Here is a 12,740-nt window from a genome sequence, read left to right on the forward strand (position 1 = left end):
TTTTTTTTAGAAAAGGTAAATATTGTCTAGCATTCTTGGATTTCTTGGAGTTTAATATAATTCACTGCATGCGTCATCTTTGTCCAACTGTCTGGTGTTTGGACCTTAACTTAGTTTGTTCCAATCAGTATAGAGCTCTTAAAGAGCGCCTCTGTGGTCACAAGACTGTTTTTTTAATGACCCTTTTTTTTATTATTTTGAAATTTGTCACCGGAAACTCCGTGTTGTCTTCACGGTGTCTTGATGTGGGCCAATAACAAGTGCTGGAAACTGAGCAGCAGACTCCAAACTTCTCCGTCAGGACTGGAGAGAAGCTGAGCTGTGACACAAACAACATTTTTTTTATTCCAGGAGTGAAGTTTTTCTGCAGCACATGTCTGTGACACACACGGATAACACGGAGCAGTTGCATTTATTTCAAAAATGAGCCCGGTTTGGTGTGTTTTGCTCCTCTTTCTCCACTGCGCGGAGCTCCGGTACGCAGCTCCGCTGGAGGCGCAGCAGGCGGAGGATGCTGGTGCACCACCTGCGCGCAGAAGGGCGTCTCTCTCTCCGGAGAGGAGCTCTCTGAACGGGTTTCAAGTTTCAGGACTGCCCGGTGTAAAGCGAGTGGCCCGAGGAGCCAAAGATGGGGGCTTCAGGAAAAAAGAACCGGTTCCCGCCAACAGTTTCGGGCACCCGCGCCGGTACGACGACCCGAGCGCCTACTTCACCACACCGCGGACTTTCCGCTTCACCTCCGCCCCGGTGGGGAACCACTCGTCCGGCCGCGGCTCGGGGCTCCACAACCCGCTGTTCCCGGTCACCGACGGCTCCTACTGGGCGTACGCAGTCATGCTGCTCGCGCTCGTCCTGTTCGCCGCGGGCATCGTTGGCAACCTCGCGCTCATGTGCATCGTATGGCACAACTTCTACCTGAAGAGCGCGTGGAACAGCATCCTGGCAGGCCTGGCCTTCTGGGATTTCCTCGTGCTGTTCTTCTGCCTGCCTGTGGTCATCTTCCACGAGCTCACCTTGAAAAGGTTGCTAGGAGACCTGTCCTGTAGGCTCGTGCCCTACCTGGAGGTAAGGAGGAGGTGAAGGTGCGCGCGAAGGAAAGCGTTTTAGTATTTAGCTTACAAGCAGCACCTTTTAGTGTCGCGTGAACACCTGTAACTTTCACACACCCGAGTTATATAATGTTGTATCAACTTTTTCCCGAGTTTCCACAAATTCCCTTAATCAGTGCCCATATCTCTGTTTTATAAATAGTTTAATAAATACTTACATGTTTATTATAGATGCACTTAAAGTGTTGCCAGGTAAAGAATCTGCGTAATATTTTATTCAGCTGTTTCACTGAAATGTTTGAATATACTGTCACTTAATTTGTCTTTAAGTCATTTCAGTTGTTTATGCAATACATTTAAACACAATCGACCTCGATCAAAGTAATAAAGACATCAATTTATGTGATAATAAATTGAATAAAAGCTGAAGTTTTAAAAAAAAACAACAAGAAGCGATTAAAAATTAAACACAAAACTAATTAAATTCATGGTTAAAGAGTGATTAATGAATAAAACTGAATACGATGTTGACTTTTATTTTTTTTTAATCTAATGGATAGACTCTAATTGTCATTATGATTAGTCTTTGATTTTACTGAAATACATTTCTAAATTGTGTGAAATAAGTGAAAAATATCAGTGATATCCTGAGTCAAATCAATTTTAAATACATTTATGAAACATCAAGTTCCAGGATCAGTGATATAAAAACACTTTTACTCATTTAGTTGATTAGAGGTCATTTTCTGCAGGTAATCTTTAACTGGTTGTTTATTTTAGCATCATCCTCACTGCAGCCATTCAGAAGTGAACATTTTTGCACAGATAGCGAGGCACTTTCACACAAGCGTGGAAGTTTTTACGGCCGTGTTTGACTCATTTTAAGTGATTTCCAGTTTAATAAAGAGACCTCCAGGTCTGATGAATGGCCCGTTTGTGCCTTTGTTTCTCCTCAGTTTCAGCAGCCTTTACTTTGAACAAACGTCCGTTATGGTCTGTTTGGCCTCTTCAGCCGTCTGTTATGAACCACCAGGGGAGGCTAGTGTGGGGCCCCAGCATGAAGAGGCTCGTCTTCCTCACATCACAAGAACGAAACAGTGAAATGCAGAGACGTAGTTTTCAAGAATGGTGGTGTTTATGTGCAGGTGCAGCTCCAAAACTAAGTCTCAGTAATGAAAGAGAAACTGTTGCTAATCCTGATGAATCACTGAATAAACAAAGAAAAAGAAGAAATAGAGATATCAGGCTGTCTCTGAAAGAGAGCTCCATTTTTTAAAATGCAGAATACCAGCTCAGGATGGGCCAGCAGCGGCTCAGTTTGTAATTAAAAAAAGTTTTGGTACATGTTTTTAAATCTCTATTTTGAGGCCCAGTGTACACCTGAGTTTAACTGGCATACAGGAAAAAAAGGCTTCCGGCTTATATGGAGGATAAAAGTACAAATAAAGATATTGCTTTAAAAATGTAGTGATTAATCAGACGAAGCAAAAGCAGATTAGACACTTGGGATATAAAATGGTGTTTAAAGAATGCTCTTGAATACGTCCTCTTTAAGTGTTTTGCCTAAATGTAATTTGAGATGCTGACATTTAACTCAGTGGATCTTCTCTGCATCACACAACAGTGATGTTTCTTTGATTCGCTGCCTTGGACAACAGAAATTTAAAGAACGTATCATAGAAGACCACCAGGTTTTAAGAACCTACTGAAAAATAGTTTTCATGATTAAATAGTCTTGTCATTATGTAAAATATCAGAAATGAATGAAAAGCAAGACCGTTACAATTCCTTAAAGACCAAATGATTTAAAGGTATTGGAACAGGCCTCATTTAGAGGGCAGTTGTTTTAAGTTAAAAGCTGAGGCAAGAGCTTAATTTAGATTTACTCTCACTGAGCGATGAATGCTTCAGCACAGAGATAAAGTCCTGGAGCCTGTGGAGTCTTTGTTTTTGGCTCTAAACCAGCTCTGTCCGCCTACACAGCTTCAGATCACTGAAGTGGAGTTTTACTAATTTGTAATAACAGCTTGTGTGAAGCAGTCTTTAACAAGGTCAGGCTGCCGGCCTCCTCTATTCTTTGCAGCTTTACCTATTTTTATGCTAATGAGTGAATTAATTTCTGGTTAATGAATTACTGTTTTTTTGTTTTTTTCAATGCTCTTTTACTGAACAGTACTGAAGCAGGTCAGGCTGCCAGCTGCCCTGTGCTCCGTTAGTTAAACTATTTTCATGCTAATTAAAGCTCTGTGCTAATTATCTTGAGTTGTGTCTTAACAGTCTGAGGTCGTTAAGCACTAACAGAGGGAGGACAAGTCTCTGTAATGATAGTCAGTGTTTCTGGCCAAAACCACCAACTTTAATGGGCACGAGGCACCAATTACTGTCCCCAGTATGAAGGCTAAGAGCTTTTACAATACAATGACCTTTTTTTCCCCTCTGTGTGTCCTTTCATTTCTGTTTCTGTGTTCTGAATGTTAATGGAAAGTTGTCTTTGTAACTTTTTTCTTAATGCTTGTAAGATTTGTAATTTAGTCTGTAGCCGGCATAAAGAGCAGAGGAAATCCTCAAACATGCTTTCTTCAAAGCACTGGTTGAATTATATTAATTCTTATTAGCATCATCTTACTGTTTATGCCAGTAAAGTACTAGAGTTAACTGTTTGATGTAAAATGGTTAAACAAAACAACCTTTAAAATCGTTAATAGTAACAATATTTTGTTAACTATTAATAAATTAGGTATTAATATTGTATTGAACATTTATTAAACATAAAAACAATATTTGGGTAACATAATGGACCATTGCATCAGGACAGGACAGATTTTTTTTCTCATTAACTGTGTGGTGACTGACTGGGAGCTGTTCTGCAGCTTCAGAAGTTTGAGTCATGAGTGTAAAAGACCAAAAAATAAAATAAATAATAATAATTAAGAAACATTTGTTCTGTCATGGATCTGAGCTTAGACCCAAGGTTTTGTGTTTTTGGACTGAATCACTTTGTTTTGGGGGGTTTTGGAGCTCATATTTATGGTATTGAAGGCATCTTTAATCTTCTGTTATTTTTTAACGTTATCTGGTCTCTGTTGGTGTTTAGTTCTGCTTATATTCAGATCTCTCAGTCTTCTCTCAGTCTTTCAGTCTCAAGCGCCTTGAGGCGACTTTTGTTGTGATTTGGCGCTATATAAATAAAATTGAATTGAATTGAATTGAATTCCATTTGTGAGTCCTTGTTTAGTTGTTTCCTGTTTAGTTTTTACAGCAGTTGTTTTCTCTGTCTCGGGTTAAGTGTGTTAGGTTGATTGTCTTCACCTGTGTTTTCAGGTGTTTCCGCTCCCCATATTCCGTCTCCCAAGTCTTGCATTTGAGTCCATATCCTGCCTGCCACACAGCTGTACCCTGACATGTTCTGTGGCTACAAAGTGAGAAAATGTGACGCCTTAGGAATGTGAAACTTGTGTGATGTTAGCTTCTCCAGGATTTAAAAGAGAAATCATTCAAAAGCAGTCATTCAAAAAAAACAAAAAAAACCAAAAGTGTGAATACAGCATATGGGGAAAAACCTGCATCAAAGCAATAGTTAACCACCTATCCCACATGGCGATATGACCTTTTTTTAACAGAGCTCAAATGTGTTTCATGTGGCTTACTCCTATATTTTAAGTTATGCGAGCTCAAATATTTCAATCCAGCTCCTGTACTTCCAGGGCTTGTAGCTCAGAGAGTATTTATAGTATGAATGTAACATTTTTCATGACTTCATTAAAATACTGAAGCATTTGTAGAAAAATAATCATCAGATTCTGAAAGGGTCAGGTGGGAGGCAATGATTGATTTTTCAAGTTGTGCCCAATGGGGGAATCAGCTACCATGGCTCTTTTTGAGGATAAAGATCACACTTGGAAACACGTATACATTGTATTTCCTTTTTTTAAACCAAGATCCTCATGTTGATGTTGTGGTTTGAATTAGTATATGTCTGCAATGCAACTGTGAATGGATGTCTGTCAGCAACTGCATTGATTCTCAGTGATGGCTTATTAATATTGTTTTTTTCTGATCAATTTCCTCACTCTGTCAGGTGACCTCTTTGGGCGTGGCCACATTCAGCCTCTGTGCGCTCAGTATTGATCGTTTCCATGCAGCCACAGGCCCTGGGCCTCATCAGACTCCAAAGGTGGAGTCCTGCCAGTCCATCCTGTCCAAGCTGTCCGTCATCTGGGTGGGCTCCATGGTCCTAGCTGCCCCGGAGCTCCTGCTGTGGCAGCTCCTTCAGGAAACTGTCAGCCTGCCGACGCTTCCCAATGACCTACAGCAAAGCCAGCACGGAGGCTCACTGATGGCGGCCTTTAGAGGCCGGACTGAAAGGTTCAAGGTGGATATGTGTGTTCGTGAGCCATCTGTGGAGCTCCCAGAGAGCATCTACTCTCTGGTGCTGACCTATCACGAAGCTCGAATGTGGTGGTTCTTTGGATGCTACCTTTGTTTGCCACTGCTCTTCACTCTGGCTTGCGATTTGGTGACAAAGCAGGTGTTAGCACAGCGACTACCACAGAAACCCAGCAGCGAAAAGGTGACTAGCAGGTGCTCCTCCTCCTCTTCGTCTTCGTCTTCGACAAAGAAAAAACAGCATGTGAGGGAGCAGAGGCTACGCTCCACTGTGATGGCACTCACTGTCTTGTACATCACGTGCAACCTGCCAGAGAGCATTTGCAACATCACCCTGGCGTATATCTCTGTCCCAATGACCGCTGCGCTTCCGGCTCTGGTTCTGCCGGCGTTGGGTCTGATTGGACAGTTTCTGCTGTTCGTGCGCTGCTCTGCGACGCCAGTGATGCTGCTGTGCCTGTGTCGCTCGCTGGGCCAGGCCTTCATGGACTGCTGCTGCTGCTGCTGTGAAGAGTGCCTCCCTGATGGCAACTCCTCTTCATCTTCCTCTGCCTCAACTGCTGCGACCTCCACCCTCTCCTCACCCACATCGCCTTCGCCAGTCTCCCTGTTTCCTTCCAGCAAAGAGGAGCCGATGAAGAGCCTGTTGCCGGCAGAACCAGCAGTCCATGAGAGAGTGAAAGACTCATCAGCAGCTATTGGGACACCCTGCTGAGGCTCAGAACTGTTTGTACATCACTTTAAAGGGTTATTTTCGGTTTAATACAACTTGGTTCTTAATTGGTAGTTTTGTCCAACATTTCACAAAGTGACATTTCAGTTGGGATAACTATAGTCAAAAGAAGGATTTACACCTGCATTAATTTACACTTGGTGACCTCCATCAACAAAAACAGACATGACAGATATGATATGAAAGCAGGAACCAGAATGTAGGTGGGTTGCAAAGCAGCTTGCACAGGGGCGCAGTACCTCTGACATTGCTAAGGCATAAATTAAATTGCATGCTTCACATGAGATAGCCAATTCGACATGTAGAAGCATATTAGCCAATCATCAGCTGATGTGGGTTTATCACTAAGATCAGCTGATCTGAATGGATCATTACCTGTGTGTAACAATGTTATGCTTGATTTTACTACGATTCAAAGATCTGGGAGCACAGTTACATCACTAAGGAAGGACGAATTATCAGTACAGAAGAGAGGACGAGAAAGTTTGAAAAGATACCGGTATCGGGAAAGCCGTGTTCCAGTCTGTTTTTGTGATTTTAACCTTCATCTCTTAGGTCTAACAAAGGCGCTGTAGTGATATTCCAACTAGGAGGAATTATTTGCACCCAGGTGTATCATTTTACTCTATAAATGCTGCCATTCTTCTTTTTTCCTTCTGCACACCTGAGTCCCATGCAAACCTTTTTCTGCGCTGTTAAGATTTCAAAACAGTCACTAAAAATCTGTTCAGGGCAACCTTTTTTTCTAATGTGGTTTCTTGTTTGACTGATGAAGAATCAGATCCAAGCTAAAGTAAGGCAATGTTATGAATAAAATCTCAGCTAAATTCTACATACCAAATCGGAACAAGTGCCCAGGTGTCTAAATACTTTTGGCAACACAGTGCATCTAAAAACTAGGTACCAGTAGTAAAGCCACCAGTCAAAGTTGTAGCTTGAAGCGGATCTGTGAATTACAGTGTGTGCTGACAAATGTTTACTTTTTTCTATTCCAGATATGTTTGATTAACTTGGAGGTTTGTTCTCAACGTGTCTGATCACCTGAGCTTTTTGATGTGAATACAGGTTATATATAAACTGCCATTTCATCAGCGCTCAACTTTTAGATTCGTGATTACACTGTTATTGCAGGTGGTCAAACTTAGGGACAAAAATACCAAAATAAAATCCAAGTCGTTGTAAATCGTTCTTTACGTTTAGTCTGTATAAACTTGGGTAGAGCCACTGTAGAGCAGAGGTTTGTCAGACTAGCGTTAGGTAATTATTCAGATTATGGAGCATGTTCTAGATGGATTTAATTGATATGCCAGTTATTAAATGATATGTCATTGTTTTATGGTACAATTTACATTTCATAGTTATTGATAAATCTCTAATTCCCATTCAGGATATTTGCATCACATTTTCTAAGTACTGTATCAAAAAGAAACTCATTTGAGTTTGGGGAATTTTTTTTTTTTAGCACCAGGACAACTGCCAGCAGACTGATGTTTTTCAACAGTTTTTTGGGTTTTTTTTGTCTGTCTGTTGTTTTAAATATGATTTTACTGTTATTCCTCATACATAGCTGATCTGCACAGGAGACATCAAATATGTGGATACATAAAGTTCAGGTGGTACAGGTTCACAATGGGATCAATCAACATAAAGAAATGTGAAACTAAAGTTTGACTCTTTTTTACTTGTTTTATTATTTTGATTGAATAAAATACATTTTGAAAAAATGTGTTCTTTGTTTCTTTAATATCTGGCATAAACAACAGCAGACAGTAGACAAAACTATCCATTAATGACTTCATTTCTCAAGAGAAATTAGTTATTAAGATAAAATGGTTTTCATTTTTTTAATAAGCACAAATAGCAATTTGAAAGAAAGACATATCTGAGGGTGCTTTATATTTTTTTCTATTAATAAATATATTGAAGTTGTATCAAAACTATGTCGTTTACATCCTTGTCATTTGCGTTTACTGCATTGTATAAAGGCCTTGCATTAGAGTGTGTTGTAGCTTATACTCAGTAAGTGCACACCTCCAGCTAAGTTAAAAAATGACAATAACAAAAAAATAATTAATAAAAATTTTCATCTCATAGACTCAAAAAGAAAAAAAGCCCAAAAAGGTAACTTTAAGTAATTTGAATACATGTAAATTATCCCTGCAATTTTGTTACACAAGTAAAATGTTAAGTTTAATGGAATCAACTGAAATTTACTTGACTGATATACATTTGGTTTATACCAAGCACATTTTCCTTAATGATTAATTATTTGAATTTACCTTTGATTTAATGTATTTAATATTTCATATGGGTTTTACTCAAAATTTGTGTTTATTGAGGGTGAAGAATCTTTTTTCAGTGTATATATTTTTTATATTCTCCATCAGAGAACTTCACGTTTGCCTAGAACCAATGAACACACAGTGGGTTACTTTGCATCAGTTCACATGTACACACTACACTTTGAGCTAAAGAGCCTGCTGAAGTAAAACCTTGAATATGTTTGCCACAAAAAAGTCAGAAAGAAAGAAACAGGAACATCAGATTTGTTTTATTTTTAGTTTATAGACAATTCTGGATGTGATTAATGTTAAACTTACACGTAGAGACAGAAAAAGAAAGCCAGAAAACAGGCTGGAGGACAGTGAGAGAAAACATTTCCTGAAAGGTGCATTACATGTAATGAACATCTGAACTCTGGGTGATTGTTGTCTGGATTCATTTTCTTTAGCTGCAGATGGCTCATGAACACTGATGTCTACTGGAAAGAATGCCTCTGCGCTGTGATTCCAACACCCACAGACTCAGAACGCTCCTCATGCCTGACTGTGACACTCCTTTTTGTCATTATTCAATTATTGAAGGTCACAGCTTCACAATAAGTGCTGGCCTTTGAGTTCGAGCAGCCATAATGAACACAGTCACTCAATGACCAGTTGCTTAGGAGAACAGACAGGAATTCCTTGCTTTCACAATTTTTATCCACCCATGTATTTTAAAGAGCCTCAGCCTGTTTTCTCCTTTTTCATATATTGACGTGAAAAAGTTTGTCATGCTTCCTCCAAATGTCAGCATTGTCTTCAGCACAGGTATTTAAACACACAAAAAAAAGATTCAAAATTTATAATTATAAGAAAAACTTCCTTTCATATTATGCAGAAGGTAGAATCAGGTGTTCACAACACGCAATCTGATGCACAATTTTTACATTTCAGTCCATTATTTTTGAAATTGTTCATTTATATTGTGATATATAAGATCATATCTTGTATCCCTTTGCAGAAAACATAATATATGGATGACGATATCTTTGTGGCCTAATAAATTTAAATGATAGGTTTTATTCAGCTTGACATGGGACAGAGTTGTCGATATTTTGCACCTCGTTTCCGTCACTGAGTTCACGTCGCTGGACTGATTCAATATTCTGGATCTCAGCAGTTCTGCTTTAAAATACTGTTACACAAAATACTGGAAAATAGTACTTTATATTCAGTCTGTTTGAACATAAATCATAAATAATGCTTTTTCCACATATTACATGAATCAATATGGGCATCTTGTGTCCTTAACCTATGTACATCAGAAATTAATAGTAAGGATTTTCTGTGCCTTGTCGTTAATGTGCAAAGCCAACAGTTTCCACATGCAATACCTGCTTATTACATAAAAAACATGATGTACTTTTAACAGCATGTTACAGACAATGAATTATACAGTTCATGTTGAGCTTTTCAGTGATGATCTCTGGGTAAAAACTCCTTTTGAGGCAGTTTTTCCTCATCTTGTTTGATATTAATCTTGGTTAATATTAATGTTAAAGATGCTCCGCCCACCTGCTGAACTTTTTGTTTGCAAGGGTCAGCCAATTAGGACAAAGCTGGCCTGCAGATCTACGCCCTTCTCTACGTCCAATATAAGATATATAGGGATTCCATTAAATTGGAAATCATGCAAAACTCATCAAAAGTCCAAGAAAAAAATTTAGGAGATGGAAATGAGAGTATCAGGCTTTCTTTAACTGCTTGCAGATAACTCACACAACTTCTGTGTCTTCTTCTTCTTCTAAATTATAAATTTCAGAAAAAAGGTTTGGAGTACTCTCTGTTAGGTTTCAGTAATACAAACGCTCCAGCAAATGGACAAAATTCCGTTTGACACTTAATGAAGAGTAACAGAGCACCAGAGGTTGGGTTTGAGTCAGGAAGGGTGTAAAATTCCATTAAATGAAACACACAGAGCTACCTGCTTGTAGCAAAGGATCAGTTCAAAGTAACTTCATCTTCTGGACAAAGAAGGAGCCCCTGGATTTATCTGCTGTGCTAAAGCTCCCATCTCTTTAAATCCACCCTCCTTTTAATCCAGCTTTCTCCTGATTGGCTGCTCTTTGCAAACACACTGAACAAATCAGTCCACATTCCTAAAGTTGAGCCAGGTCTGTATTTGGGCTGAGGCTTGTGTATAGTTTGGCCCAGAACAGGTGATTGTGCCGAGTGTCATGTGGCTCTACTTGGCTGGAAATCTGGGACCAAGAGGGTGGCTAAATGTTTAGGCTTAGAGTTACTTTTCTCTTATTTTAGTGACATTTTTGGATTAGATAAAACTAAATGAGAAGTATCTATTTGACCATTGGGGGAAAAAAACCCAGCAACCCCGCCCTAAACATGGAAGGTCTTTTTGGACTCGAACCGATTTATAGTTTGAGTCCAAGAGAACAGGAAACTGTCACAAGACCTCATGATCTTATTCTGGTGATAATCTGGGCCAGGTAGGGCCTGAACTTATTATTGGTCTTATTTTGCCCAGTTTTTATCCATTTTTCCCTTCTGTGAAAACACAAGTTAATGATTTCAAGCTGGCATTGACTCTGCATATAATTTTGAGGTTGTTAATGTTCATTCTTGCAGGGAACAATCCCTGTGAAAGTTGAAAAAAACACACACAAGGAGGCACTTAAAAACCACAACAGACATGAAGCTGAATGGAAAAGTGGAGATCCAAATAACTCAGGTTTTTAATATCACAGAGTCCAAGTGTCTGTTTTAGTCCCAAATGCACACATTTAATAAGATGACGTACCAAGGAGTGAAAGAACGTTGCTGTTGACTTTAGAGGTGTTATTATTTGAAGTGAATTAAGAAGTGTGAAGTACATATACAACTTCACTTTGAAGGTTTAAAGCTTTAATTTCACTGAGGACACTGGAGTCCCTTCGCAGATGTTTTTACAGCCTTTGAGTTTCACTTTAAGAACCTCTGCTGTACGTTGAGTCTCGGTTCCTTTTAGCTGACATATTTGTCCTCCCACGTCGCCTTGCCTGGGCAAAAAGAAGGAGGAGGGGACGCTTCAATAAGGCCTGCTTTGTTCAGGCATCCCCCTCTCTGGCTCAGAGAGAGAGACACTTGAACAAAGCTGCATATCAATCGCCATCCACTGAGGGAGTTGCTAAGCTACACGACACCCACCGCCTCCCACCAGCTGCCCCAGTCGCTGAGAAGAGAGAAGAAAGAGGGCTGAAATGCAGGGGAGGAAAACTGCTGTGGTCCGCTAAGATAAGCCAAAACTCCTCTCTTCTTGGTTGCCTTGGCAACCAGCTGAGACACAGCAGCATGGTGGCCTCAAGTTAGCAATATGGCCTAAAACCAACACTAAAGGCTGTTTCTGAACTCTGCATGGCCCTGCTGTGTTTACGTGGGCTTGAACAATAATTACATTACTTGTGTCTAAAATGTTTTAATGCAAGCGAGTAGACGTAAAACAAATCGATAATTCATAATCCATTGATGGATAATATGTAAATGATGTTTGTAGCTTCTGGGTCTGAAAGTTAATGTCCACGCTCAAGTACTTGCACATGACACACTCTTGTATTCTTTCTAATGGCCAGCAGGGGGTGACTTCTCTGGTCGCACAAAGAAGTTCAGAAGACCTTTCTGTGAAAACTGCCTTTGACTGTCATGCTCAGGACTTCAGTAAACATTGTCCTGATTATTTTACGGTCTCAATTTCTAGTTTCAAGTCCAATCGTGTCCGTTGTGGTAGCCTAGATTAAGCATGAGTCGGAACCCCGTAAGAAAGCAGTTATCCTTCATTTTTCAATCAGAACTGTCCTTTCAGTTTGTTTTGAAAACACAGACGTGGTGTTGCTGAAAGTCTTGCTTTGAAAGATGGACTATGTCCATCTTTTATATACAGTCTGTGATGCTAACCAGTTATATAACTGCATTGTAGTTCACAGACGTCTTATATCATACACACCTTTAAAAAGTCCCAAAAGAAGTTATGAGCTAATTCTTCATGTTGTCACAGATCCTTGCTACTTAGAACTAAATAACAGACAACTGACTAATTCTACTCCCCAAATCATACACCAGGCCATATTTTTGTCAGATAGCCACTCAAAATGTTCAAAAAGCACCCACACTGCAAATACGGTCTTACAAGTTCAATTAGGTGGCCTGAACCGCTGAAGATCGGGACTAGCATGTAAACTATTAGCTAGAGCTGCATGTGTCAAGTCAGCACACCAATCAGTAAAATGTAAACCTGGGAAAACTTCAGATTGGTGCATC

General features: G+C 39.7%; 1 protein-coding gene across 1 annotated transcript; it reads left to right on the forward strand.

Moving 5' to 3' along the window:
• Positions 1–221: 221 nt before the first annotated feature.
• On the forward strand, positions 222–7,802 carry gpr37l1a (G protein-coupled receptor 37 like 1a). The gene is made up of 2 exons (XM_031731504.2): positions 222–1,065; positions 5,128–7,802. The coding sequence occupies exons 1-2, from the start codon at positions 424–426 to the stop codon at positions 6,148–6,150; spliced, it is 1,665 nt and encodes a 554-aa protein (XP_031587364.1). The 5' UTR covers positions 222–423; the 3' UTR covers positions 6,151–7,802.
• The last annotated feature ends 4,938 nt before the right edge of the window (positions 7,803–12,740 follow it).

Source organism: Oreochromis aureus, linkage group 5 (assembly GCF_013358895.1).
Source record: "Oreochromis aureus strain Israel breed Guangdong linkage group 5, ZZ_aureus, whole genome shotgun sequence".
Lineage (NCBI taxonomy): Eukaryota > Metazoa > Chordata > Actinopteri > Cichliformes > Cichlidae > Oreochromis > Oreochromis aureus.

Excerpts from the sequence above, each read along its gene's own strand:
- gpr37l1a (XM_031731504.2), top strand. The coding sequence starts at position 424 with ATGAGCCCGGTTTGGTGTGTTTTGCTCCTCTTTCTCCACTGCGCGGAG. Across the intron at positions 1,066-5,127 it reads GGCTCGTGCCCTACCTGGAG|GTGACCTCTTTGGGCGTGGC; the intron begins GTAAGGAGGAGG and ends TCACTCTGTCAG.